General features: G+C 40.3%; 1 protein-coding gene across 1 annotated transcript in view; it reads left to right on the forward strand.

Moving 5' to 3' along the window:
• The window catches only part of WASHC3 (WASH complex subunit 3), a 105389-nt gene extending 78832 nt beyond the window's left edge, over window positions 1–26557 (forward strand). Inside the window, exons 7-8 of the mRNA XM_064379916.1 lie at window positions 21684–21751; window positions 22110–26557. Of these exons, the coding sequence (XP_064235986.1) occupies window positions 21684–21726 (43 nt within the window). The 3' untranslated portion in view covers window positions 21727–21751; window positions 22110–26557. The remainder of the gene's footprint in view (window positions 1–21683; window positions 21752–22109) is intronic.
• The last annotated feature ends 1207 nt before the right edge of the window (window positions 26558–27764 follow it).

The following is a 27764-nucleotide window of genomic DNA, read 5'->3' on the forward strand; positions in this document are numbered from 1 at the left end:
TTGCTAATCCGAAAACACTTTTGTTTCTGACAAAAGGATCTACTACTACTTCCATGAGCAAGTCCAAAAATGCTCAGACTTTGAAGAGCACTAGTGCTTTGGTCTTATCAAGAGTAGTCTCTCAGAAAAACAAGTAAAAGCTTTATTTTAAAGGTTCAGTTGGAAGCAAATTGAATAATTAATACTTTTTAGCATAGTCATATCAAAAAGGGACTAAAAATGAGACTTGGATCTTCTAACACTTTTTATAGCCTGAATCCACATAAGCACTCATTTTGTGAGTATTAATTCTCTCTTTAGTATTTTTCAATGTCGTTTTCCATTCATGTTTTTATTATTTAATTTAATTTATTTTATTTTTATTTATTTTTGAGATGGAGTCTCATTCTCACCCAGGCTGGAGTGCAGTGGCAAAATCTCAATTCACTGAAGCCTCTGCCTTCCAGGCTCAAGCGATTTTCCTGCCTCAGCTTCCTGAGTAGCTGGGATTATAGGCACCCACCACCATGAGCAGCTAATTTTTGTATTTTTAGTAGAGATGGGGTTTCACCATGTTGGCCAGGCTGGTCTCGAAGTCCTGACCTCAAGTGATCCACCCAACTCGGCCTCCCAAAGTGCTGGGATTACAGGTGTGAGGCACCATGCCCAGCCTATTTCATTTCATTTATTTAATTTTTTAAGACAGAGTCTCACTTTTGTCACCCAGGCTGGAGTGCAATGATGTGATCTCAGCTCACTGCAACCTCTACCTCCCCAGTTCAAGCAATTCTCAAGTCTCAGCCTCCTGAATAGCTGCAATTACAGACATGCGCCACCAAACCCAGCTAATTTTTGTATTTTTAGTAGATACTGGGTTACGCCATGTTGGCCAGGCTGGCCTTGAACTCCTGACCTCAAGTGATCTGCTTGCCTCAGCCCCCAAAGTGCTGGAATTACAGGCATGAGCCACCGCACCCTTCCTTCATTCATGTTTTTACAGCAGAGCTATCAACAGTTCACTCTCATACCTAAGCATATTCCAGATCAAACTCATCACTATCTCTCTAAAACCTGTTCTTGTGGACTGTCTATCAAAAGGACATTACTTGGAGTTACACTCAATGTGTCCCTGTGTGTCACTCCTGGCAACAAATACATTGCCAAGTTTTCTTAATCTACCTCTACGGCATCACTGGCAATTGCTACTCCTTTCTGTTACCACTGCTAGCATTCTAGTTCACGCCCATATCACTTCTCACCTATACCCTTGGAATCACCTCTAGCCCTGTTTCTCTTCAACTCCTAAATTTCAACTTCTACCAATGTGATGTTTCTAAGGCCCAGATCTAAGCATGTTGCCTCCCAGCTCAAAAACCCTCAGCTCCTTCCCATCACCTAATAAACACTGTCCAAATTCTTTAGCCTGGTAGTTAAGGCCCATCCATGCTCTGACCCCAATATAATATTATAATGTGATCTTCTCCTACTTGCCTACAGGCACTCCAGCCAAAATGTACTGATCAACTTCCAAATACATCCTACCCATTCTAGCATCTGGGGCTTGTCTGCAGTGTTCTCACCCTTTCTTACTTCCCTAACTTCTCGCTGATTGAAATATGATGCCATCCTTCAAGTCCCAGTCGAAGCTACTATCTCTTCTAGGCAGTCCTTCTGGAATTTTCAGCAGAAAATAATCTTTTGGTCTTTGTGTAGAATTTAGTTGTATCTCTATGATGACTTGCTCTGTAGTTACATTGTAAGCTTGTTTGTGTGTGTGGTGTGTATCTCATCACTGCTCAAATTATAAGGTTCATTTCATTTGTTCAACAAATATTTATTGAGTATTTATGATGTGCTAATGCAATATAGAAAATAGTGAGAAAGATATAGAATATTCATTTTAGAGAGTCATGATACAGTGCCTAGCGTGTATCTTACACTTTGTAAGCACTCAATGATTATTTGTTGAATACCTGACTGAATTTATCTGAAACAAATATATCCAGGAAGTTTTATTTTCAGAACGTAAAAGTAAGAATAGAAAATAAATTTAAAAGGCTTCAGAGGAGACAGACTAGGCGTTCACAACATAGATGTGTTTGACTCTTGCCCAGTTTGGCCATGGCCATGGAGACTCTGGCAAGCCCTCACACACAGAGCCCTTTTCTCTCAGTTTACACACATTTCTAACAATAATAATCATGACAATAACCACCGTGAGCTTGGACATCTGATTTCCAAACTCATTTTAGATGAGAAGCAGCAAATTAGGATCAGGGAATAGAAATGGCACATTCACACGGACATCAGTGAGATGGACAGCGGCAAGGGAGGACTCAGAAGAGCCAAAAAAACAAAACAACAATAAAAACACAGCAATCTGCAGCCATTTAGACTAGGGACAAACAGTTCTGCAGACCTCAGTGGGGCCTGAGGGCTTCTCAGGGTTATTCCCTTTAATGACAACCCCAAGTCCTCTGGCTGGGTCATGTTCATAATGCACTATTTGAGAAGACAGTTAAGATTGCTATATTGGAAATGTTTCCATCCAAGACAATTAAAAGTAAAACAATTAAAAGTAAAAACAAAAAGATAAATCCTCAGCCATCCATTAAACTCACTTATCCAGAACAACTCTCATCCCACCACGCACCTCGAGTCAGGGTTTTATTGTACTTCCCTGTATTACTTGATTCATTTGCCTTAAAACATTTGTTGGCTCTTGGCATCCAGTTCAATTTTCATTCAATAAGTTTGATTCCCATTTTATTTGCACAATACTCTAAAAGAGCCAATGGACGACACAAAAGATTTTAAAATTCTAGATCTGGGCTTGTTTTGTGAATGCTCAGGGTCTACTTGAAGAGATAAGACCTACAGCCTTGAGTCAACATAAGGACAAAATAGAGTTAGATATGTGTGTATGCATGGTGAAACACGAAGTTTGTAATGAAGGATTGTTTAGGAAAGGACTAGGGCTAATCAAAAAAGATTTCTTAAAGATGAGCCTCTCAGCCAGAAGTGGAAGATTTGGGGAGGGCATTTTGGGCAAATAAAACAGCACAGGAGAAATATATAGCAGAGGCAAGAAAGAGCAAATTGTATTCGGGGAATAGTAAAGAGCCACCCTGGCAGACTAGGGCTAAGGGGCCCCATTTGGGTATAATATAAGTTTAGAACTTTTCCATAATTTTGTATAAATCCCTGTGGTCTTTCCGAGATCATGTCTTAGTTGGCTAGGGCTGCCATAACAAAATCCATAGACTGTGTGGCTTAAACTTCAGACATTTATTTCTCACCATTCTGGAGGCTGGGAAGTCCAAGATCAAGATGCCAACCAATTCAACTTCTGGTGAGGTCTCTCTTCCTGATTTGCAGATGGCAGTCTTCTCACCATGTCCTCACATGGTGGAGCAAGGCAGAGCAAGCTCTGGTGTTTCTTCTTAAAAAGGCACGAATCCCATCATAAAGGCCCCAACCCTCATGATTTTTTCTAGCCCTAATTACCTACCAAAGGCCCCATTGCCAAATACCATCGTATTAGGGGTTAAGGCTTCAATATATACATTTTTAGAGAACACAAACATTCATTTCATAACAGATCACGTGAATGTAAATTCCTGCATTGTATGAAAATCCCCCAAAATCAAGTTTGATGTACAGATATGCTATTTTCTTCAATCACATCATTTTGCTAGAGAGTTTAAGTGACAGCTAATTGCAAGCAACAGAACTGACTTGATTTGCCATCTCTATGTTCATTTTACAAACACAACCATAGGAAATGTAAAGTTCTCCTTTGGCTAGATACCCTGGAGGATACCACATCTAGACGATACCACCTCATGAAGTATGTGAAGTTTTGGGTGATGGTTAATAGATTCATGGGTAATTGGATATGAACACAAACATTTTTCCAACACTTGACAACTGATAAGGACTGGAGATTTATCAGCCTGTTAAAATGAGATTCTAATAACTGTACTTTTACCTTTTTCACAAGACTATAGGCTCTGGGAGGATGCGGTGTTTTCCTTAGTGTCTAGCCTAGTGCCTACCAGCAAGATGGGATTTAGTATTAAATGAACAACTGGATAAGTGATTGAATGTAAAACAAATTTATTTATTAACACTTGACTAAAGTAAAATCATGTATTTCCCAAAATAAACTTGATCTGAATTGGCTGAGATTTTTTTGACTGCTGGATCATGTTTTTTGAATGAATTAGAAGTAAACCACAAAATCAGGGATTTAAAAGTAATTCTTCACAAACGTGTTCGTTATAAATCCAATTCACGTATCCTGTTGAATTGGCTGCTTTGTGTAATTGAGGGCCAATTTCAACATTCACATGACAATGAAAATCTCAAGCTTAAATTTATTAATATGTTGCCTTGGCAGAACACCAAGCCTCTTAATAACAAAATATGGAGAGAAAGGATATTAGTCTCCAAAGACTCGAGTTTGATTTTGAAAATAAACCGATGTTCATTTAAAAAAATCATTCGTAAGAAGACATATGACTGTGGAACTATAAATTTACACGGAAAATAATTTAAAAGACAGAACCAAACAAAATTTTAGTATGGTATTTAGTTGTGGTTCCTGTTTAAGGAGGGCTCAAAGATAAAAATATTTAAGTGTTTTGGGGCCCACCTGAGCAATTCAAGTCTTGAATAGTTGCTAACCCACTAATCAAGTAACTCCTATCTAGATATAACTGACAAATAATTTGTCAAATACACCCAGATATGAAACAGAAGCACTGCATGGTCAACCAGACAGATCCCAGTAAAAGTGATTATCTCATTTTTAATAACTGTGGCTATCATTTATTATCTTGATATAGTGCTGGACAGACATTATTTTATCTAATACATACAAAACCCCTATCGAGCAAATGAGAAACAAAGGCTTAAAAATAGTTTAAATAAATTACCTCAAATTAATAAATCTTTAAACAAGAAAGCAGGATTTAAACCCAAGATTGTTTAACGGCAAAGCCGTTGCTATTGACCACTCCATTTTATTTTATTGGTTTTCAAAGGATGGTTCTTGAATTGGCAACATTAGCATCAACTGAGAATTTGTCCCAAAGTCCCAAATTCTACCCAGGACTACTGAATCAGAATCTCTGGCTATGAGACCTACAAGTCTATTTTAATCACCACTCCAGGAGATTCTAAAGCACACTAAAATTTGAGAAGTACACCTCTACTCTATTTCTCCGAACTTAAGCAAATATATATATAATGTTTCACTTTTCCAGTGAAGATTCTTGTAAAACTCAGAAAATGAATATCACATCCATTTCCTTGTTTAGGCTATGTGATCAATTGTCACTATAATTCCTTCAAATGGAATACATAAAATGAGTTCCGAGGAAAACAACACAATAGCATTATTATCCATCTAAAATATGAACAAGGGCTACAGTGATTGGAATTATTTCAAGACCTGACTACACATACTGATTTGGGATTAAAACAGTATCACTTAGCTCACTCTCTCAGCTTTAACAGATAAAACAAATTTTTAATATAATCTGACAAATGAGTATCTTGCCAAGAGGGAAAGAAAAGGCAAGAACAACCGTCCAATGTGCTGTGGTGAAACTGAAATATGTGAAAATGACAATCAGAATTTCAATCTATTGCTATGAGTGGTTATCTTGCCAAATAATGAAATGTATTGACACTAATGCTGTGCTGTCACTGGCATGTTATACAGATGATGAAATTTTCTAAGCAAAGTTGCTGGAGGTCATTCAAATATTTATAATGGTGTAATAGGTGAACTGACTCTCTCTCTAAAAATTTTTGTTCCAAACTCCTTGGTGAGAAAATATTTGGCATAAAGCACAATAAGTTTATATATATATATATATATATATATATATATGAACACAGTAAGTTTATATGATCGAAATTAATTTTTGTTTCCCTGGGAATTTGAGATTCTTTTTAATAGTTGAGAGTTGGTGTACAGCTGCAAGAGATTGTCTTAATAAGAACCCAATATTTATGCTTTCTTGATAGAACAAATGAGAGTTCTCGCTCTGTTTTCTATCTTACTTATGCTGAAAGCCTGGCAACACTAGGATATAATACTTGCTCCTTCAAAATGTTTCTAAATTGTTCACTGTTTCATATTTCATCTCAGAGCTGCTTTATTTATAATATTACTAAACCTCAAAGAGACCCATATGGTGGAAGAGAATAAAGAAACTTTGTGATTTCACTGTTTTATTCCTTTTTAAAAGAATTGACTTGAAAGTGAAAATTGTTTTAGTCTGCTTTTTATTCACAAGGACTGTGTCCATGCTTTGCAATGGGATGGCTTAAACAGACAGGTAAATTATATTACACAATAACTTTTTTTGACTGATATATAATTCTGCAAAACTTGTCCTCTTTCTAACAGGTGTGTGTAAGTTTATGTAGACACTTGCTGTTTATATTTAAATAAAGCAAACCCAACCTTGCAAAAACACAAACATATTTGTCCAAATACAGATAAAGAAATATTGCTATCAGCAGCCCCACTCCTTAAAAGTTTCTTGGTTCTTTCTAGCATTACTTATTTATTCCTACTGCTTACCATTTTATTATATTGAAGATCTATTAAAAGCCAGCATTTTAAGCTAATTTATTTATTTTCATGAGTACATAATTGATGTATGTATTTATGAGTACATGAGATGTTTTGATACCAGCATACAATGTGTGATCAAATCAGGTAATTGGGGCATTCATCACCTCAACTATTTATCATTTATTTGTGTTAGAAACATTTCAATTCCACTTTTAAGTTATTTTTAAATATACAATAAATTATTGTTAACTATAGTCACCCTATTGTGCTACTGAATACTAGCTCTTATTGATTTTATCTAAGTATATTTTTGTATTTATTAACAAGTTCCACTTTATCCACCCCTCCCTGCTACTCTTCCCAGCCTCTGGTAACCAACCATCCTTCTACTCTCCATCTCCATAAGTTACCTTTTTTATTTTTAGCTCCCACATGCAATATTTGTTTTTCTGTGCCTGGCTTATTTCACTCAACATAATTTCCTCTAGTTCCATCCATGTTGTTGCAAATGACAGAATCTTACTTTATTATGGCTGAGTAATATTCCATAGTGTATAAGGATCACATTTTCTTTATCCATTAATCCACTGATGTACACTTAGGTTGATTTCATATCTTGGCTCTTGTGAATAGTGCTGAGAGTACAGAAATCTCTTTGAGATACTGATTTTCTTTCTTTTGGATATATACACAGTAGTGGGAATTCTGGGTCATATGGGGTCATATGGTAGTATTATTTTTGTTTTTTAAAATGCTATACTATTCTCCATAGAAGCTGTACCAATTTACATTTACCTGAGGTCAGGAGTTTGAGACCAGCCTGGCCAAATGTGGTGAAACCCGTCTCTATTCAGGAGGCTGAGGCAGGAGCATCAGTTGAACCCAAGAGATGGAAGTTGCAGTGAGCTGAGATCGTGCCACTTCACTCCTGCCCAGGCGAAAGCGCGAAATTCTGTCTCAGGGTGGGGGGAAGAATTATTCTTATTTTTATTCTATTGAGTTGTTTGAGCTCCTCATATATTCTGGTTATTAATCCTTTGTCAGATAGACAGTCTGCACCTATTTTCTCACAGTTTGTGGGTTGCCGCTTCACTTTGTTGATTGTTTCCTTTGATGTGTGCAAGCTTTTACTTTAATGTGATCCCATTTGTCTTTTTTGTTTTGTTTTGTTTGCTTTGGTTAACTGTGCTTTTAAGGTCTTACTCAAAAAATCTTTGCCCAGACCAATGTCCTGAAGTGTTTCCCAACGTTTTCTTCTAGTATTTTTATAGTTTCGGGTCTTAGATTTAAGGCTTTAATCTATATGATTGATTTTATACATGAAAAGAGACAGTCTAATTTTATTCTTCTGCATATGGATACCGAGTTTTTCAAGCACCATTTATTAAAGAAGCTGTACTTTCCCCAGAGTATGTTCTTGATACTTTGCAAATGAGCTAGTTGTAGATGTATGGATTTCTTTCTGTGTTCTCTATTTGACTCCATTCGTCTATTTGTCTGTTTTATGCCAGTACCATGCTGTTTTGGTCACTATAGCTTTGTATTATATTGACCTTTAGTTTTCTCTCTTTTGTTGTGTCTTTGTTTGGTTTTAGTATCAGGGCAATACTGGCTTTGTAGAATGAGTTTGGAAGTATTCTTTGTATTACAGTCAGGTAAAGTGATTCCTCCAATTTTGTTCTTTTTGCTCAGGATGGCTTTGACTATTCTGGGTCTTTTGTGGTTCCATATAAAATTTAGGATTATTTTTTCTGTTTCTGTGAAGTATGTCCTTGGTATTTTGGCAGGGATTGCATTGACTCTGTAGATTGCTTTGGGTAGTATGGATATTTTAACATTGATTCTTCCAAACCATGAACATGGAATATCTTTTCCGTTTTTCTGTGTCCTCTTCAATTTCTTTTGTCATTATTTTATAGTTTTTATTGTAGAGATTTTTAACTTGTTTGATGAAAAAGGTATTTTACTACTAGGTATTTAATACTAGTTTTTTGGTGTTTTTGTTTGTTTGTTTTGTTTTGTTTTGTTTTTGATGTGGAGCTGTTCTCTGTTGCCCACGCCAGAGTGCAGTGGCACGATCTTGGCTCACTGCAACATCCACCTCCTGGGTTCAAGTGACTCTCCTGCCTCAGCCTCCCAAGTAGCTGGGACTATAGAAACATACCACCATGCCCAGCTAATTATGTATGTGTATATATATATATATTAGTAGAGATGGGATTTCACAATTTTGGCCAGATAGGCCTTGAACTCCTGACCTCACGTGATCCACCTGCCTCAGCCTCCCTGAGTGCTGGGATTACAGGCATGAGCCACCGCCCCAGGTCTAATACTAGGTATTGTAGTTTATTTGTAGCTATTGTAAATGAGATTACTTTCTTTGTTTCTTTTTCAGATTGTTATCTCTTGGCATATTGAAATGCTACTGATTTTTGTATATTGACTTTGTATCCTGCAACTTCACTGAATTGTTTATCAGTTCTAATCGATGTATTCAGTGAAGTCTTTAGGTTTTTCTAAATGTAAGATATCTCTGCAAACAATGATAATTTGACTTTTTCCTTTTCAATTTAAATACCCTTTATTTCTTTATTTTGTCTAATTGCTCCCACTAGGACTTCCAGTACTATGTTGAATAACAGTGGTAAAAATGGGCATCCTTGTCTTGTTCTAGATCTTAGAGGAAAGGCTTTCAGTTTTTGCCTATTCAGTATGATACTAGCTATAGGTTTTTTGCATATGACTTATCTCATGTTGAGGTATGTTCTTTCTATTTTTTGAGAGAGTTTTTATTATCAAGAGATGTTGGATTTCATTGAATGTGTTTTTGGCATCAATTGAAATGATCATCTGGTTTTTGTCCTTTATTCTGTTGATATGACGTATCACATTAACTGATTTGCATATGTTGAATCACCTTTGAATTCCTGGGATGAATCCCACTTGATCATGATGAATGATCTTTAAAATGTGTTGTTGAAATTAGTTTTCTAGTATTTTGTTGAGGATTTTTGCCTTTATGTTTATCAGAGATATTGTTCTTTAGTTTTCTCTCTTTTGTTGTGTCTTTGTTTGGTTTTGATATCAAGGCAATACTGGCTTTGTAGAATGAGTTTGGAAGTATTCTTTTGCCCTTAATTTTTTGGAATACTTTGAGTAGGATTAATATTAGTTCTTTAAATGTTTGATGGAATTCAGCAGTGAAGCCATCACGTCCTGGGCATTTCTTTGATAGGAGGCTTTTTATTACTGCTTTTATCTCATTACATGTTATTGCTCTATTCAGGTCTTGGATTTCTTCATGGCTCAGTATTAGTAGGTTGTATGTATCCAAGGATTTATTCATTTATTCTAGATTTTCCAATTTATTGGCATATAGTTGTTCATAATAGTCTCTAACGATCCTTTGAATTTCTGTGGTATCAGTTATAATGTCTCATTTTTCATCTCTGATTTTATTTATTTGGGTCTTTTCCCTTTTTTCTTAGTCTGACTGAAGGTTTGTCAACTTTGTTTATCTTTTCAAATGATCAGCTTTTGTTTCATTGATATTTTGTGGGCCAGCATCGTGCTGCATGCTTTACCTGAGGTCATGTGTACAGGTGCAGAACTCTGACACGTAGTAAGCACTCAAGCAAATGTTCTCATCTATAAAATAATACTTGTACTCTCAGCAGATGTGCCTGTAGACAGAATAATTTATGCTTCTCACCAGCAGAGTTTTGACATAATATACATCATCTTTCTGTGTGTGTGTGTGTATGTGTGTGTAACGGAGTTTCACTCTGTCACCCAGGCTGGGGTGCAGTAGCGCAGTCTCAGCTCACTGCAACCTCCGCCTCCTGAGTTCAAGCGATTCTCCTGCTTCAGCCTCCCAAGTAGCTGGGATTACAGGTGTGTGGCACCACGCCCAGATAATTTTTGTATGTTTAATAGAGACGAGGTTTCATCATGTTGGCCATGCTGGTCTCGAACTCCTGACCTCAAGTGATCCACCTGCCTTGGCCCCCACAAAGTGTTGGGATCACAGGCATGAGCCACCGTGCCCAGCCAATGTGCATCATATTTTAACAAAAAGAATAAGAGCAGAAATCCAATCTGCTAGTATAATGCAGTAATGAAGATCATGTGCATTGATGCCAGGCAGCCTTGGTGTCAATTCTTGCTCTATTGCTTACTACATATGGGATCTTGAACCAGTCACTTAGCTTCCTCTTCCTCATTTCCCATCTCATAGGGCTGTGGTGAAGATTATAGAAGAGAGTGCTTCGAACAATGCCTGGCATGAGGTAGGTGGTTGAGGGATGGAAGCCATCATTATCATTCTCTGGGCCTCATTTTTATCACCTGTAAAATGGAACTAAGACCTCCAAGAAGCCCTATTCAATGGCATCATGGAATAACTCGACTAGTAAGAAGTTGGTGAAAGCATTGGACTGGAAATCCAGATTAAGATTTAAGTCCTGGCTCAACTATTTCCTAGTTGTTTGCCTTTGACAAGTCATTTCACCTCTTTGAGTCTGTCACTTCGATTGTGAAATGATTCATTTGGGTTGAAAGATCCTCTTCTGACTCTTCTGACATAATTTTAGAAAATATGTCCTTTGTTCCTGAACATATGAACAATTTTTATAATTTATCCTTCATATATGTAGGATGCTTACACACATACACACACACACACACACACACACACACGAGAATCACCTGAACGGGAGAAGGAGGTTGCAGTGAGCCAAGATCACGCCACTGCACTCTAGCCTGGGCAACAGAGCGAGACTCCGTCTCAAAAAAAAAAAAAAATTTTTTTTTGCGCTAAAATAGAGCTCTCAACCAACACTGATACAGAGAAGACAAAAGTAAGGACAAAATAAAGGTGAAAGATTTTTGTAATATACATTATATGTATGTATATATGTAGCATACATGTGTATGTATATATGTAACATCCAATTATATGTCTACTGCTCTAACTTTAAGCCTCTTGAGGCCAATACTTGATAATATTCATATTTGTGTCTGTGATCTTTTGTCACTGCCTGGCATATAGTGAGTGTTATAAATGTATTTTTAGGGAAAAAAATAAAGAACTGTATTGAAGGAGTACAGAGAACAAAATAATTACTTGTGACTGGAGCTTGTTATAAGTTGTATGTTGTACAACTCTAGGAGGTGCAACTTACATTGTAATTATGAATGGCTCTCTTTAGAGTTGTGTGGTACACACCTGCACAGGTATGTGTGGCAGCCCTAAGGAAAAGAGCAATCAGAAAACACATCCAGAAAAACATTAAAATTGAACTGGGCTTTGAGATAATCAAAAAAATTCTACACGTGAAGAAAGAATGCAGAGGCATTTCAGACTGAGGAAAGAGTCTGTATAGAAGCCCAGAGTCAGGGAAAGGCAGCTAGTAGACCAGGTAGCTGAGAGTTATGTTGTGATAAGGAGGTAATGGGTGATAGGTAGAGAAGTTACTTTGCCACTCAATAATGGAGGATGTTGCCTGCCACACTAAGTGTGAGATGTTCTTGGTAAGCATTCAGGAACTATTGCTGCTTTTGAAGGAGGGAAATAATGTGAGAAAGCTCATGTTTTAGAAAGCTCATTCTGGCCATTGTGTGGAAGATGCACTAAAGAATAAAAGACAGAGAGACCACTGCCATAATGCAGCTGAGAGATGATAAGGTCATAATTAAGATAATGACAAAAAGGATAGAAGGAAAAAGGCAAATAGAACTTTGTGACTTAATTGGCTGCTCCAGGTGAAAGAGGAGAATGAAAAATTATTCCAAGGGTAACTTGGTAGACAATGGGACAATTAATTGCAAAAGGGGACAGGACTTTTTTAAAAAGGGAGCTGATGTGTTCAGTTTAGCAACAGATGTATTGCATTTGAGGTACCAGCAGGACGTCTATAAAAATACCTGGTGTAGAGCTCATAAAAGAGGTAAGATTAAGATTTCTGAAGTGTCAGCTCATGGAGGGTGGCTTAATCCATATAGGCCAGGTGGGCAGCAGTATAGGATGTTACTGGTTCTTAACAGGGTAAGGCCAGGTAGAAAATACAGGTTCTTCAGTGGTTCTCTCTCTCTATATATATATAGAGAGAGAGAGAGATGGAGTCTTGCTCTGTTACCCAGGCTGGAGTGCAGTGGTGCAATCTCGGCTCACTGCAACCTCCACCTCCCAGGTTCAAGTGATTCTTTTGCCTCAGCCTCCAGAGTAGCTGGGATTACAGGCACAGGACACCACACCTCACTAATTTTGTATTTTTAATAGAGACAGTGTTTCACCATGTTGGCCAGGCTGGTCTCCAACTCCTGACCTCAGGTGATCCACCCTCCTCAGCCTCCCAAAGTGGTGGGATTACAGACCTGAGCCACTGTACCTGGCCAGGTTCTTCAGGGTTCGTCTAGTTTACCTATTATTGAGTAATAAACTACCCCAGAGCTTAATGACATAACACAACCATTTATTTTGTTCATGATTTTGTGGGTCAGGCATTTGGAAAAGGTGTAGCTAGGTACTTTTGTTCCACATGACAGTGGCTGGGCCTGAAGGATCCACTTCCCAGATGGATTCTCCACTCACACATGGGATCTCATCCTTAGCAGCTGCTTCATATGGCCTGGTTTTCTCATACCATGGTTGTCTCAAGATAATCACACTTCTTACAAGAGGTAGGAGGTGAAAGCTACCAGACCAATAAAGGGCTATGTCTAGAACTAGCACAGTCATTTCTATCACATTCTATTGGCCAAAGATGTCACAGGCCTCAACCATATTCAAGAGGTTGAGAAATAGACTTTATCTCTTTTTTTTTCTTCCAGATTAAGCATCTGTTTTATTCAAACCTAGGTAACTCAGAAGTTTTATGCAGCCTGTTTTGCAGGATGTTTAGTGCTGGAGTGTCTTCCTCCCTCATACTCCCAAGAACCTGCTCCTGCAGATGGAACTCAGAACCTTTCCTCGTTGTCAAAATGGGGCTGGTCTTCAAACTTGAAGTCCAGGTTAGGGCTGCCAAACTCCTTGAGAATTGTCAGAGCCCTGTAGCTAACAATGGGGTATTTGGCTTTGTACACACTGGTGAAGACACCATCCACAAAATCCAACTTCTTAGCTATGAGACCTGTGGTGTGTCACAGGTGAGGTCTGCATGATCCAAGGACATCTTGGCTACCCCTCTAGTGGAGTCCTTCCTGGTCAAGGCATTGTAGGTGGCTCTTTGTCCACAAAACTCCTTTCCAGAGATGACATCAAGCCCCACTCCCTTCACAGCCAAAGAGGTAGGCCGATCCTCCTCCTGCCATAGTGGATCGGCCCCCCAGGCTAGCACCGGGACCAGGACTAGCACTGCCAGCTGCTGCAGCCACTGCCTTGGCACAGGGCCCACCACAGTGAGCATGTGGTGCAGAGCAAAGGCAGCCTGGCCGGCCTAGATTTTATCTCTCTCTTGATATGGGAGTGGCACAGTCACACTGCAGAAGGGGATGTGGGATAGGAGATATTTTGGAGCCATATTTGAAAACTACTCTCTGCTACAGAAGTGTTCTTCAAAATCACCTGAAGAGCTTTTGCCAATAATAGCTATTATGCTTCCAAGTTTTAAATAAATTACATAGAGGTTTCTGATATATATGCCTGACCAAGACCCACTAGAAAAAGTGGCCCAGGACTGAAATATGCAAGGAGGAGAGCAGCTCTGAATACGGAGCTCCTGCTGGTAGACCAGAGACAAAAGAAATGAACTAGAAGCAGTACACAAGCCAAAAGAGAAGGGAGTTTCAAGGAGGCTGAAGTCAGAAGCACTAACTGCGATGGAGATAGTGAGAATGAGGAGAACTAAGCAGAGGCTGATGAATTTGGCTTTAAAAGCTTTCCAGGAATATTTGAAATCCGTTTCAATGGAATTGAAATCTGAATTCAGAAGCTTGTAAACTGAGTTTGCAACCAGAATAACTTCTTTTCTGCTAGAAGTGTGGCTAGCCTCATGAAATATTATTTGTAAAGATTGAAATAGCAGTTCTATGACAATATACCCAGTCTGCAAACAAAATGTTGTAAAGGCAGCTAAGGTATAAACTTTAAAGGCAGCTAAGGTGTAAACTTCAAGCAAATGGATATATCTTCCTCTTGCTACTTCCTTTTATTTTTGCAAATACATTACTTGGTATTAACTCTGATGTTTTTCTTTATTTGGGATATCAACTCAGAATCAAGTGGCGTATCGGTTAGTTCTTGTTGTAAAACAAATCACCCAAAACTCAACTCCTTAAAATCAGGGGTTGGAAAACTATAGCCTGTGGTCCAGATGCCAGTTTTTGTGAATACGTTTTATTTGGACACCACCATGTCTGTTCATTTACGTATCACCTATGGCTATTTTTTGGCACTACAGCAGCAGAGGAGAGTTACAACAGAGCCTATGCTGCATGCACCTGTATTATGTACTATAGGATCCTTTAAAAGTAAAGGTTTGCTCAATTCTGCTTAAAACAACGAGTATTTGTGACTGCTCATGAGTCAGCTGGCCTTTTCTAGTCTCAGCTGTGCTCACTCAAGCCTCACTCATGATCATCTGTAAGCTCTGGCAATGTGGGGTAAGCTCTCTCATCTGTGGTGGACGACTGGTTGTTGGCTAGTTTAGGATGGCTTTGACTGGAATCACTGGGATCCTCTCCATGAATTTTTATCTTCTAAGTATAGCCTAGTGCTATGTCATGAATGTGTCCCCCAAAAGTCCATATGTTGAAACTTAATCATCAATGTGATAGTATTAAGAGGTGGAATCTTTAGGAGGTGATTAAGTCATAAAGGCAGAGCCCTCATGAATGAGATTAATTATCTTATAAAAGAAGTGCAAGGGAGCTATTTGCCCCTTTTCTGCCTCCATCTGTTTCACCATGTGAGGACACAGAATTCATCCCATTTAGAGGAAGCAGTGTTCAAGGCACCATTCTGGAAGCAGAGACTGGCCCATCACCAGGCGCCAAACCAGCTGACACCTTGGTCTTGGACTTCCCAACCTCCAGAACTGTGAAGAATAAATTTCTATTTTTTATAAATTACCCAGTCTCAGGTATTTTCAACAGCAGAAGAAACAGACTAAGAACCTAGACTTGTCCATATAGTGGTAGTAAGTTTACAGTAGGGCAAGCAGAAGTTCACAGGTCTCTTGAGGCCTATGCTCAGAAGTGGTATACCATCATTTCTACCACATTTCATTGGCCAAAGCAAATCACAAGACCAGCCCAGATTCAAGAAGTGGGGAAATAGTCTACCTTGAGATGAAAGGAACTGCAAAGTCATATTGAGAAGGATGTGGATATGGGGAGGCCCAAAGGAATATGGCCATCTTTGCAATAAATCTGGAGTAGTGCTTTCTAGAGCACAGGAAGTGCATCAGATTGGGACTTGAGAGAACTGAGGTCAGATTCTGACATGGCTGCAAATTCACTCTGTGACCTTATACACACCACTCATCATCTCTGACCCTCAGACTCCTTAGCTCTAAATTAATATTTTTAAATGCCATATCTGTTCTTGTTTGCATTCAACAAATGTTTATTTCCTTGAAATATCTTTTGACAACTCTTGAAAATACTCTCTATTTTCTAATGCGGTATTTTTGGGGCCAACATAAAGGAAACCATCTGCTTTTTTTTTCACTCCTTTGACAGGGATTCTAAATATTTGTAATTTACATGAAAAAATTACAACAGTCATGCTGGGTTTCTTTCAAATGTGAGGAAAGAGCAAAGGTTTTGCAAATGAGAATGATAGAAGCCACCTTCATGGGAAAATATTCTAAAGATGGTGTTTGCTCAGAATGGCTCAAAAAAATCCCCAAGTCCTTCCCTTCATCAGGCAGTACTGGTAGAAGGTAAATATAAAAGAGATTCAGGTTAATGAACTCTCTAGAGCATTCTATAATAAGAGTTATAATGACTGGGTTTGTCATATGCTCGTCAATTCATTTCCAAATTAAACTAGAAAGACAGTGGTGTGAACCTGGCCCTGCCTAGACCTGCCATCAGGGTGATCCTCAAGCAGCATCCTCCCCATGTAGCCCTGAAAAGGCTCTCCAGCATCCACCTTCGGCAATCTTAAAACAGAGTTTGCACAGTTGGGCTGGTGTCATGAGGATCTTCATTCTTTTTAATCAGGTTCCCAGTGCTACACCGGGATACTTAAAAAGATGGGGAACCAGCCAGGTGCCGTGGCTGACACTTGTAATCCCAGCACTTTGGGAGGCCAAGGTGGGTGGATCACTTGAGCTCAGGAGTTTGAGACCAACCGGGGAAATATGGTGAAATACTATCTCTACAAAAAATATGAAAATAGGTGGGTGTGGTGGCATGCACCTCTGGTCCCAGCTACTCAGAAGGCTGAAGTAGGAGAGAAGAGGATCGCTGGAACCAAGGAGGCAGAGGTTGCAGTGAGCTGAGATCATGCCACTGTACTCCAGCCTGAGTGACAGAGTGAGACCCTACCTCAAAAAAAAAAAAAAAAAGATGGGGAACCAATTTAGTTTTAATCATCAGTTGAGTTATTAATCAGTCCTACCGTTCCAAATCACTTCACCCTTCCTCCATCCCTTAGCCACTACTTGCTGCTCATTCTTGTTCATATTTTCTCTTCCTCCCCTTTCTTCATCTCGTTCTCTTATTCAAATCCTAATTAGACTTCAGAGCCAGGCTAAATTCTGCTTCTCCCTGGAAGCTTCCCTTAATAACTACAGGGCTCTCTGACATCTGCCACACAAGCATGGGTTACCCAAAAGGGCAAATGAGTATGAGTATGTGTTCAAGAAGTAACATTTATTCTGCATGGTATGGGGATAAAGCACACAAAAAAAGTATATGTTTTTTTGTTTCTGGCCTTTAGAGCTCTTAATTTTGTTGATCTTTCCTCTGAAATTGTATTTTACTTGTGTTTTCCATAGATATGAGCATGTAATTGTATATTGTCATGTGTATGTGTATGGTGTAGTGGCTGAGAATATGTATTTTGATTTGTGTGGTTGGAATCTTAACTCTGACACTTGACTAGTTCTGTGATTTTGGCAAAGCATTTGTGGCAGATAGTCTCCAGTCATGGCTGTCATCAACTCCTTCCCTCCCATACATTCACACCACTTCTCCACTGGAAGGTAAAATTTGTTTCTCCTTCTGTCAAATCTTGGTGAACCTGTGACTGCTTTGATCACTAGATAGTGGCAGAAGAGGCATTCTGAGATTTCTGAGCTCAAGTCTTAAAAGAACTAGAAGTTTACATGTTTTTCCTCTTGGAATGCCCCCTTTTGGAACACAGCTGCCATCCTGTGAAAGGTACATGGAGAAACAAGCATAGGTATGTGCCCTTGTGGACGGTCCCAGCTGTGCTCCCAGCTGACAACCAGCATTGACCGCCAGCCATACATGGGAGCCACCTTACATGTTCCAACCCAGTTGAGCCTTTAAATAAATGCAGCCCCAGATATCGGCATGGGGGGGTAGAAGAACCACCCAGCCCAGTCAACTCACAGAATCATGACATAATAAAATGGTGGTTGTTTCAAGCCACTCAGTTCTGGGGGTTGTTTATTATACAGCATAGATAACTTCCATCTTAAACAGTATTTAAACTCACTAAGATTTGGTTTCTTTCTCTGCAAAATTGGGTCAATAATGATACCTCTCTCATAAAATTGTTGTGAGGATAAATGAAGTTATATGTATGGTAAGTGCTTAGAGCTAGTATGTTACTTATTTACATAAGAGAGAAAATGGGTGAAGCAAACATTTATTGGACAGCTAGTAGGTTGGTGCAAAAGTAATCATAGTTTTTGCAATTCCTTTTATTTTTATTTTATTTTATTTCATTTTATTTTATTTGAGACAGGGTCTAACTCCGTCACCTAGGCTGGAGTGCAGTGGCACAATCTCGGCTCACCATAACCTCTACCCTCTGGGTTCAAGTGATTCTCCTGCCTCAGCCTCCTGAGTAGCTGGGATTACAGGCACATGCCACTGAGTCTGGCAAATTTTTGTATTTTTAGTAGAGACAGGCTTTTTTTAAAATTATTATTATTATTTATTTTTAAGCTTCTCGATTTATTCTCACATGCGGCCAGGGTTGAGAAGGACTACTTTCCTCCCTTCCTGCTGTGAACTCCCCGAGACAGGGTTTTATCATGTTGGCCAGGTTGATCTTGAACTCCTGACTGTGGGCCAAGATGACCAGGGGCAGACCTATGTTATTTCTAGTTAAATGATTACAAGCTTGTATCATTACAAGCTGCCATTACTTTTAAGTGGCAAAAACCACAGTTACCTTTGCATCAACCTAATACTACTAATACTGCTACTATGTGCCACAGGCCCTATGCTACATTTTCACGTACGTGATCTCTCTTGTTCTTCACAAAAACCTTGTAAGGCAGTGCTTTTGTCCTCAGCATTGAGCTGAGATTCAGAGAGGGTAAGTGGTTTACCTAGGGTCTTACAGCCAGCGGGTAGTGCAAGTAGGCTTCGAACCCCTGGCTGTCTCACTGCAAAGCTCATTCCTTTTTTCTACTTTTCCAACACTTTGGATAGAGGGGCTTCCCGAAATCTTCCAAAGTGTGATAATTTTTTTTCAGCAAGAAATTACATAATCAGTCAGATCCTATGCAACCCAACCAATACTCTGCTTCTGACATGAATACTAAAGAAAACTTAAAAACATTCTCCAAAGCATTTCACTTCCACTAAGAAAAGTATTTACAAATCTAGTAACAAAGAATCTAGATAAATCTTTCATGGAACTAGTTACTTTTAGCTTATGCCACTTCTCTGGGAAGCAATTTCCAGGCATCTAAGGTGGTATTTCCTTTTATTTTCTCTAAAATATTACCTTAAACCCTCCAGGAAAGGCTGTCCCCCTCATGCCTGTATACATTGCTACTTAATTTATAAATGAGAAGTAATGTATTGTTTCTCATAGAGGCAGTTGGCTTGGTAAGATCAGTACAAAGTTGACAAGAAAACCTAAGCTAGGTCCCCCATACTAGGCCTCCTACATCCTGGCTGCAAGCTCACCAGAGATCTGTGTCCAATAATAAAATCCTCCTCAAATCTGGGAGCACTCAGCTTATTCCTGCCTTCTCAATCTTTTAAGTGCCTCCTTCCCATGCTCCTTCTTTTCCTTTCCCCAGTCTCTTGCAAAATCTTGTTCCAAAATGTCACTCAACCATCAGCTAATGGGATCAAAAGTTGCCTCACAATCACAAAAACCTTCCGGTCCCAGCCAAGGGCCCCCCCACCATCACATCCAGTGTCCCAAGATGAACTCCCATCCTCCATGACGTAAGAAGACATTTCAGAGAAACTCATTCGTTATTTTTTTTGAAAGACCAAGGAAAGAAAATGTTACAACCAAGGAAATTGTTGGTGGGTCATTGGCTAGGACACTGACATTCGAACATTGAACAATTAATTTGAGGATAATATAAACAGGTTTCATTATACCAATTTTAGGAATATGATATGAATAGTCTGTTGTTTTGAATTCTAGAACGTCCCTCCCCATACGGCACCCCATCCCCCACGCCTACTGGCCCCCTTACTATGAGCTGGCACTTCTCACTACTCTCTCTCCTGCTGCTTGTTTTCTCCATCCCTGTCTGCTGTTAAGAGTACAAATGAACTCACTCTGTGACTGGCTTCATGTGGTTGCCTTGCCTACATTTATTCTGGTTTTCTATTGTGTTGCTGACACATTTTTAAGAGTTCCATTATGTTGGAGCTTTTTTTTTTTTTCTACTCTCTTCAGAAAAAAACCAAATGACTTTTCAAAAGAAACGTCTTTTAAAAAATGTTTTTGTTTAAAGAAATAAGATTCCCTCTGGTTCTTTGTCCTCTTTCACAATTACAGCCATGTAATCCATGAGGAATCCATTAATGTGTAAGAGGCTTCGAAGCTGCTGTGTGTGTGCGCGCATGTGTGTATGTGTGTGCACACGCTGTTTTCTCTTACTCTTTCTTTCAGAATATTGCTGCTGCCAACCACTGATTTAGGAATGTTTAGGGGTATATGCCAAGTCAATAATCAAAATCATTTTGGTACTGGGAACCCAACCACAGTCTCTGCAGACCAGTGGAATTTATTGCTTGCTCCAGTTACATTAAGTAATAGTACCAACAGCATTTTGAATTAAGAAGAGTCTGATAAGATGTGATAGAATGTCAGGATAATTCATCTTGATCATAAAACAGTGCTTGTTTTTGAATCTGAAATGTTAAAAGCACAAACAGCCTGATGATCACATTCTCCATCCCTTGATCTGGGATGGGAATATGATCCATAACTCTCTTCAGGAAAGAAGCTCAGTAAAAACTGATGGTTTTCTGCTACACACACATCCCTGTTTTTATTCCACAAATACATATCTAATACCTATCGGGAGCCAAGCACCGTGCTAAGCACTGGGACCACAGTGGAGAAGAGAATAAACACAATTCCTGCCACATGGCACTCACCGAGGGAAGCTATCTTGGCTGCGTCAATTACTTGCTAAGACATTTGAGACACACACAAAACAGAGTACTGTTGAGGCTTGTGGACTCTGGAGTCCAACGTAACTGTGTTCTGTTCCAGACTAGACCACTCCAAGCTATTTTATCTTGAGCAACTTACTCAGCCTTGCTTAGTTTCAGATTCGTAAATTGCAGTACTTACCTCATAAGGTTATTTCTAGGATTAATTGGAAAAATGCTTGTACAGCTTTTAGCAAAGTGCCTCGTTAGCCAGTAATAGTAGTAGCAGTAGTAATAGTAGATGGGCCATATCTGGGGTCCCCAAACCCCAGGTCACAGACCAATACTGGTTACCAGTCCATGGCCTATTAGGAACTGTGCCGCACAGCAGAAGGTGAGTGGCAGGCGAGTGAGAGAAGCTTCATCTGTGTTCATAGCCACTCTCCATCACTCACACCACTGCCTGAGCTCTGCCTCCTGTCAGACCAGTAGCAGCATGACATTCTCATAGAAGCACGGACCCTATTGCGAACTGGACATAGGAGGGATCTAGGCTGTGCACTCCTTATGAGAATCTAATGCTTGATGATCTGTCACTGTCTCCCTTTAGCCCCAGATGGGACGGACCATCTAACTGCAGGAAAACAAGCTGAGGGCTCCCACTAATTCCACATTATGGTGAGTTGTATAATTATTTCATTATATATTACAATGTAATAATAACAGAAATAAAGTGCACAATAAATGTAACGTCCTTGAATCATCCTGAAATCACCCCGCCCCTCACACTGGTCCATGGAAAAATTGTCTTCCATGAAACTGGTCCCTGGGTGCCAAAAAGGTTGGGGACCACTGGGCCATGTGAACCTTCAGTAGAATAGGCTGTTTCCTTATCCTTGGTATTTCAAGTTCATGGGTCCACCTGTCACCAGGAGGTCACAGATCCATCCTATCCTGGAATTCTTTTGCATTTGAGGGAGGAAAAAAAAAAGGCTCGCCTAATGCTCAGAAACCCATCTTCTGCCTTCTCTTGCAGTGCCTCCTCTTGCCCATGGAAGGAATCCAGATTCTTGGTCCTTCACTGCCCAACCCAGTTTAGTGGCTGGCCACTCCACAGAGAGGATCCTCCACACTACCTGAGCCCTGATGTCTCTGGCTCCAAAGGACGCAGCTCTGCTCATCCCCGCTGAGGCCCGTCATGAGTTGCTGTGGCTGTGGAAGACTGCCGTCCTGGGATGGAGACTCTTCCCACTGCCCTGTCCCTTCAGTTTCAGCAGGAGCATGATCCTGCTCCATGTGGATCCCTGAAGCAGCAGATCTGTAACCTCCTGTGATGCTGGGGCCTTCAGGGGCCACGAGAAACCCATCTCAATGATGAATCCTGGACTTTTTTTTTCCCCTTGGGACAGTCCTGGTTTCAAACATTTACCTCGGAAAGAGCACTCAACAGCTGCCACGTGGCTGCCCTGAGGTTTGGGCTGAAACGACATGACCATTATGCCTACTCAGACCCCTCCCAAGAATGGTCTGGAGGTTCTCCTTGGCACAATGGAGTATGATTGGGCTACTCTGCCCAAACTGTGCTTTGGGGCATATAGCTATGCCTTGCCTGTTTCCTCTGTACCTAGTCTCTCCAGTGGCTACCTCTTCTATTCAGCAGGACAGAGAAGCTCTCTTGGTTTTTATTCTAAGAATCCAGGTGCAAAACAAACAAAACACCTCATGGTAGCTAATCTACCCCCTCCCTTCTCTATGAAATGGACAGGAAGAAAACATCCCCCCTGACCCTGCCTAGCCCATGCATTCTTAAGGGATCTTACTATAGCCAGCTTGTGAGAGGAGAGTAAATCTAAATGAAAGAACCATGAGTTTCCTCCTAACAATAATAGCTCTATTCATTCAGCACTTACTGAGTGCCCAGTTTTGTACTTGGTGCTAGAAGACAGATGTATCCCAGCAGCCTTCTTGGTAGTTTAGCAAGAAACTGGCTAAGCAGGTCTGTATTAGTTCAAGGGAAAAACAGGCTGATGCCAGAGGCTGAACTCTAGAAGCTCTCTCTTCTAACAAGGCTGCTTCCTCAACCAAGAAGTTGCTACTATCTGCAGTGTGCTAGATGTCCCCTGCCATCATTTCTCATAAATACATAGCGCAGTAAGGGTCAGGGTCCCTTCCCAGGAGGCCCTGCCAGGAAGCCAGTATCCAGCTCTGGCTGACAAGTACACAGCTTTCTGTTGATGATTATAGCGAGGGTCCTATGCATTCTGCTGCCACTCCACATCGAGGCATCCCCAGTAAACCATATTTCACTTTCTGCTACTTGTGAGTTGTTAGGTGTGATGTCACCTTGGCATGACAACATCAGATCCCAGCAGATTAGCCATGCAAGTGTGAACTCAAGGTCCTCATGCATAAAGAATTCACAGTCTTGTGGAAAAGAAATCAAAGACAATAATAGATGCAAATACATGTATAGACATTTCTTATTTTAAAAAGTGACTTTAACAGGCTATTACTCTACCCCTACTCCATATAACAAATACACTATGTGCAGTGATTGTAGTCTTAACTAAGATGCATATTTCTGCCTGCTTAGCAAAGTCCTGTAGGACCACTCCTTTGAAAAACGAAAAAGACCAGAACTGGTTCCTGGACCCTCACTTTTGCTCTCCAGGTATTAAAACAAACAAACAAACAAAAACCCTACAGAAAACTTTATCCTAACAAGAACTTCCACTAGGAAGAAACCGCAAAGGAGGATGCTATGGTCTGAATGTTTGTGTCCCCCCAAAATTCACATTTTGAAATCTTAACCCCCAAGGTGATGGTGGTAAGTCCTTTGGGAGGTGATGAAGTCATGAGGATGGGATTAGTGCCCTCATAAAAAGAGACCTGAAAGAGTTCCCTTGTCCTTTCCAACATGTGAGTTACAGCAGACGATGCCACCTGTGAATCAGGAAGTAGGCTTTCACCAGACACTGAATCTGCCAGATCTTGATTTGAACTTCCCAGCCTCTAGAACTGTGAGAAATAAGTTTCTGTTGTTTCTAAGCATCAATTTATGGTACACTGTCACTAGAGCTTGGATGGACTAAGAGGGGATCTTCACTAAAAGGGAGCTCACTTTGATGGAGAATGGGCCACTAACTCAAGTATACTCCTTTTGTTGTTGCTCTTGTTTTACTTTTGAGACAGAGTCTTATTCTGTTGCCCAGGCTGGAGTGCAGTGGCACAATCTCAGCTCAATGCAACCTCTGCCTCCTGAGTTCAAGCGATTCTCCTGCCTCAGCCTCCTGAGTAGCTGGGGTTTACAGGTACACGCCACCACGACTGGCTAATTTTGTATTTCTAGTAGAGACAGGGTTTCACCACGTTGGCCAGGCTGGTCTCGAACACCTGACCTCAGGTGATCCCCCTGCCTTGGCTCCCAAAGTGCTGGGATTACAGGTGTGAGCCATTGCACCTGGCATTAATTCTTTACTTGCATTGACTCATTTAAGAAATTTAACAGAAAATGCTAAGTTTTTGCTACACTCCCAAATAATGTTTCCACATGAGCAGACACTCCAGTGGGGATGAAAACATAGCCGTTGGCCCTTTGAAGTGAGATGGCAAACCTAGGAAAATACTCAGGCCTGGGCTGCCACATTCAGGTTATGCCTTACACAAGAGAGAGGGGCTGAGGGAAAGAGAGGCTGAAATTGACTCCTCTCTTAGCTTGTGTGGCTGAAGCACCCAGTGGAAGGGGTACAATGCTTTTATTTCACACAGAGATTCTACCACCCACCAAGCCTAGAGAAGCCCATGTTTTTCTAATTCATCTGCCCAGAGGCTCTCCTTTTTATAATCAGTGTAATTTGGATGTGCTAACAGGTGCCCTAACTTCCCTCAAAGCTTTCTGAACTTGATAGTTCTGAGGGCAAGTGGGGGATCCAACTATTAATAATTTGAAGCATCCACCCTTCACTTGGAAATGGCATCTTCTTAAAAGCCTCAGACTTACTATGGACTCTGATCTTCTACCAGGGGGTAACCGGGGAGCTTTAGAAAATCATGGGATCTGTTCATTTAGGGATTTTTTTTAATTATTGTGAAATTTTTTATTGTCGATCACTGTAAATTCATATGCAGTTGTAAGAGGTAATACAGAAAGATTCCATACATACTTTACCCAAGGTTTATTTTTGTAAACCAACATTTGTTGAGCATTAGAAAAACAAAGATGTTTTAGAAGAAACCCTAGCCCCTTAGGACCTTCTATTCTCATGATGAAGACAGACACAGAAGGTCTTTTTGATGAAGTTCATTATGCAAAGTGCCCAGAATGAAGTGAACACCTCAGAGAAAGAGTCCTAGGCAGTGTCTTAGGGGGTGAGCAGAAGTTTTCCAAGGGCAGTGGATGTTAGAAGGGCAGTCTGGGCAGAGAAAACAGCATGGGTCAAGGCTCAGAGGTAGGAAGTAACATGGGGTGTGCTGGGGGCCATTCAAGAAAGTCAGCATGAATCTGAGCAAAACATTCAAGGATGGGAATTCACAGGCATCCTGAGAACGAGAAGGGAATGTTGTGTGATCCTGACTTCCCATGTTCTATGCCGGGGAAATGAAAAGCAGATGGGAAATATGCTCCCAAACACGGCTAGAGAATGGCTCTCAGAGAAGCAGGAGAGAATCTCATTTAGAACTGAAGAGCCTGCAGAGACCTCACTTGCAACCACTGGGATAATAGAGTCTACCTTCCTTCTGTGACCTTCTCCCAAAGCCAAGGACAGGAAGTCTAGCTCACATCCTTCCAGCAAGGCAGAAAATTCTTCTCCTGCCTAAGGGCGGCAATTGGAAAAAAATAGAGTCCCCCTCTACCAATCTGGGCTGCTAAGCCCAACTGTCCTTGGCTCTCATGTGGTATAGAGAATGTCCTGAAGTCCTTCAAGGGCCCAGTGAAGGATAAAGAAGGTAGATGGTATGCTGGCAAGTTCAGCAGAGGGTTACCAAAGTGGGAGTTTGTGGGGCATACCACCTGGGCTGGTGATCAAATGGGAATCCCCACAACTTTAAGGAAATACACAACCTCAGAGAGCTGAGATGAGGCAAGTTAACCAGGAGGCCCCAAACCCTTGCTGAGCTAAGAGACAGCATACCAGGAGTATTATTCTAGTCACAGATGTTTGCAGGAGGTGGCAGTAGAGTGAGGAGTGACAGAGTAGATGGGGAAATCATTTCTTCAAAACTGGTGAAGATCTGGCATGAGACCAGCACAAAGATTGGCGTTCCAACCACCCACCACCACAGCAACACAATCAGCAAACCCCAGCAAGCCACTTGGAGCAGAAGACAGAGGGGACATTGAGATACTTAAATCTAAATTTCCTTGTTACTGGGATGGAGGATTAGGTAATTTTTATATATATATATGTATTTATTTTTAAAAAAAGCTTCATTTTCTTTTAATAAATGAACATTTTATGTATAAAGGATCAACCTTCTGTATGTTTTGAGAAATCCCTGGCCAGGTTTTGAAAGAAACAAGTCTATTCTAATTCAGAATAAGGGTTCCATGCTGGTTAATGACTTCTGAATGATGCCATACTCCCTGCCAGTGTTAAAATATTCTCTAAAATAAGCCTGTCCAACCCACAGCGCATGGCTGCATGCAGCCAGGATGACTTTGAATGCGGCCCAACACAAATTTGTAAACTTTCTTAAAACATTATGAGATTTTTTTTTGTGATTTTTTTTAGTTCATCGGCTATCATTAGTGTATTTTATGTGTGGCTGAAGACTACACATAAGAAAATTGGTGGCCTAATTCTTCTCTTCGAATGTGAGTCAGGGAATCCAAAAGACTGGACACACCTGCTCTATAATATTCAATAGAATAAGAGATGAGCTCCTTTTTGTTAACCTGTCCTCAGGTCCAAAGAAGTGACAGCTCCTGGTACATCTCCAGAAAGCGGGGATATGACTTACTCCTTTTTTTTTTTTTTTTTGAGACATAGTCTCACTCCGTCACCAGGCACCAGGCTGGAGTGCAGTGGCGCGACCTTGGCTCACTGCAACCTCTGCCTCCCAGGTTCAAGCAATTCTCCTGCCTCAGCCTCCTGAGTAGCTGGGACTACAGGTGCGTGCCACCACGCCCAGCTATTTTTTTTGTATTTTTAGTAGAGACAGGGTTTCACCATGTTGGCCAAGATGGTCTCGATCTCTTGACCTCATGATCTGCCCGCCTCAGCCTCCCAAAGTTCTGGAATTACATGACCCACACTCCTTTATAAGAGGACAGAAGTAGATCTTGTATCTGTGAACTGGTTTACTTCAGGACAACCTGATTTTGTGATATTCCACTTGAAGTTGAAAGGGAAAGAGACAGAAAAAAATGGTGTGGGATAAAGAAGAAAGCAGTGTCCTTTATGGACAGGACATAGAATTTGGTGGCTTATGAGTCACTGATGGCCATATTTTTAGGTGTGTTTTTTAAAGTAAAAAATACATTTTCTTAGTGAGGTTTGCTGTGTTAACAAAACCCCTCCAAATCTCAACAACTCAGAACAAAAATTTTTTGTACCTCTCTGTACTTCTGTCTCATTCCATGAGCCAGGCTGAGAGAGTAATCCCTTCATGGGGCATACCTGGGAAAAAGCAAGAAAGCTGGCCAAAACTCACAATGCATCTTAAACATCCAACGTAACAGATTCCATAT

The sequence above is a fragment of the Aotus nancymaae genome, unplaced genomic scaffold, assembly GCF_030222135.1.
Source record: "Aotus nancymaae isolate 86718 unplaced genomic scaffold, 86718_ANA_hifiasm-v0.15.2.pri h1tg000021l, whole genome shotgun sequence".
Lineage (NCBI taxonomy): Eukaryota > Metazoa > Chordata > Mammalia > Primates > Aotidae > Aotus > Aotus nancymaae.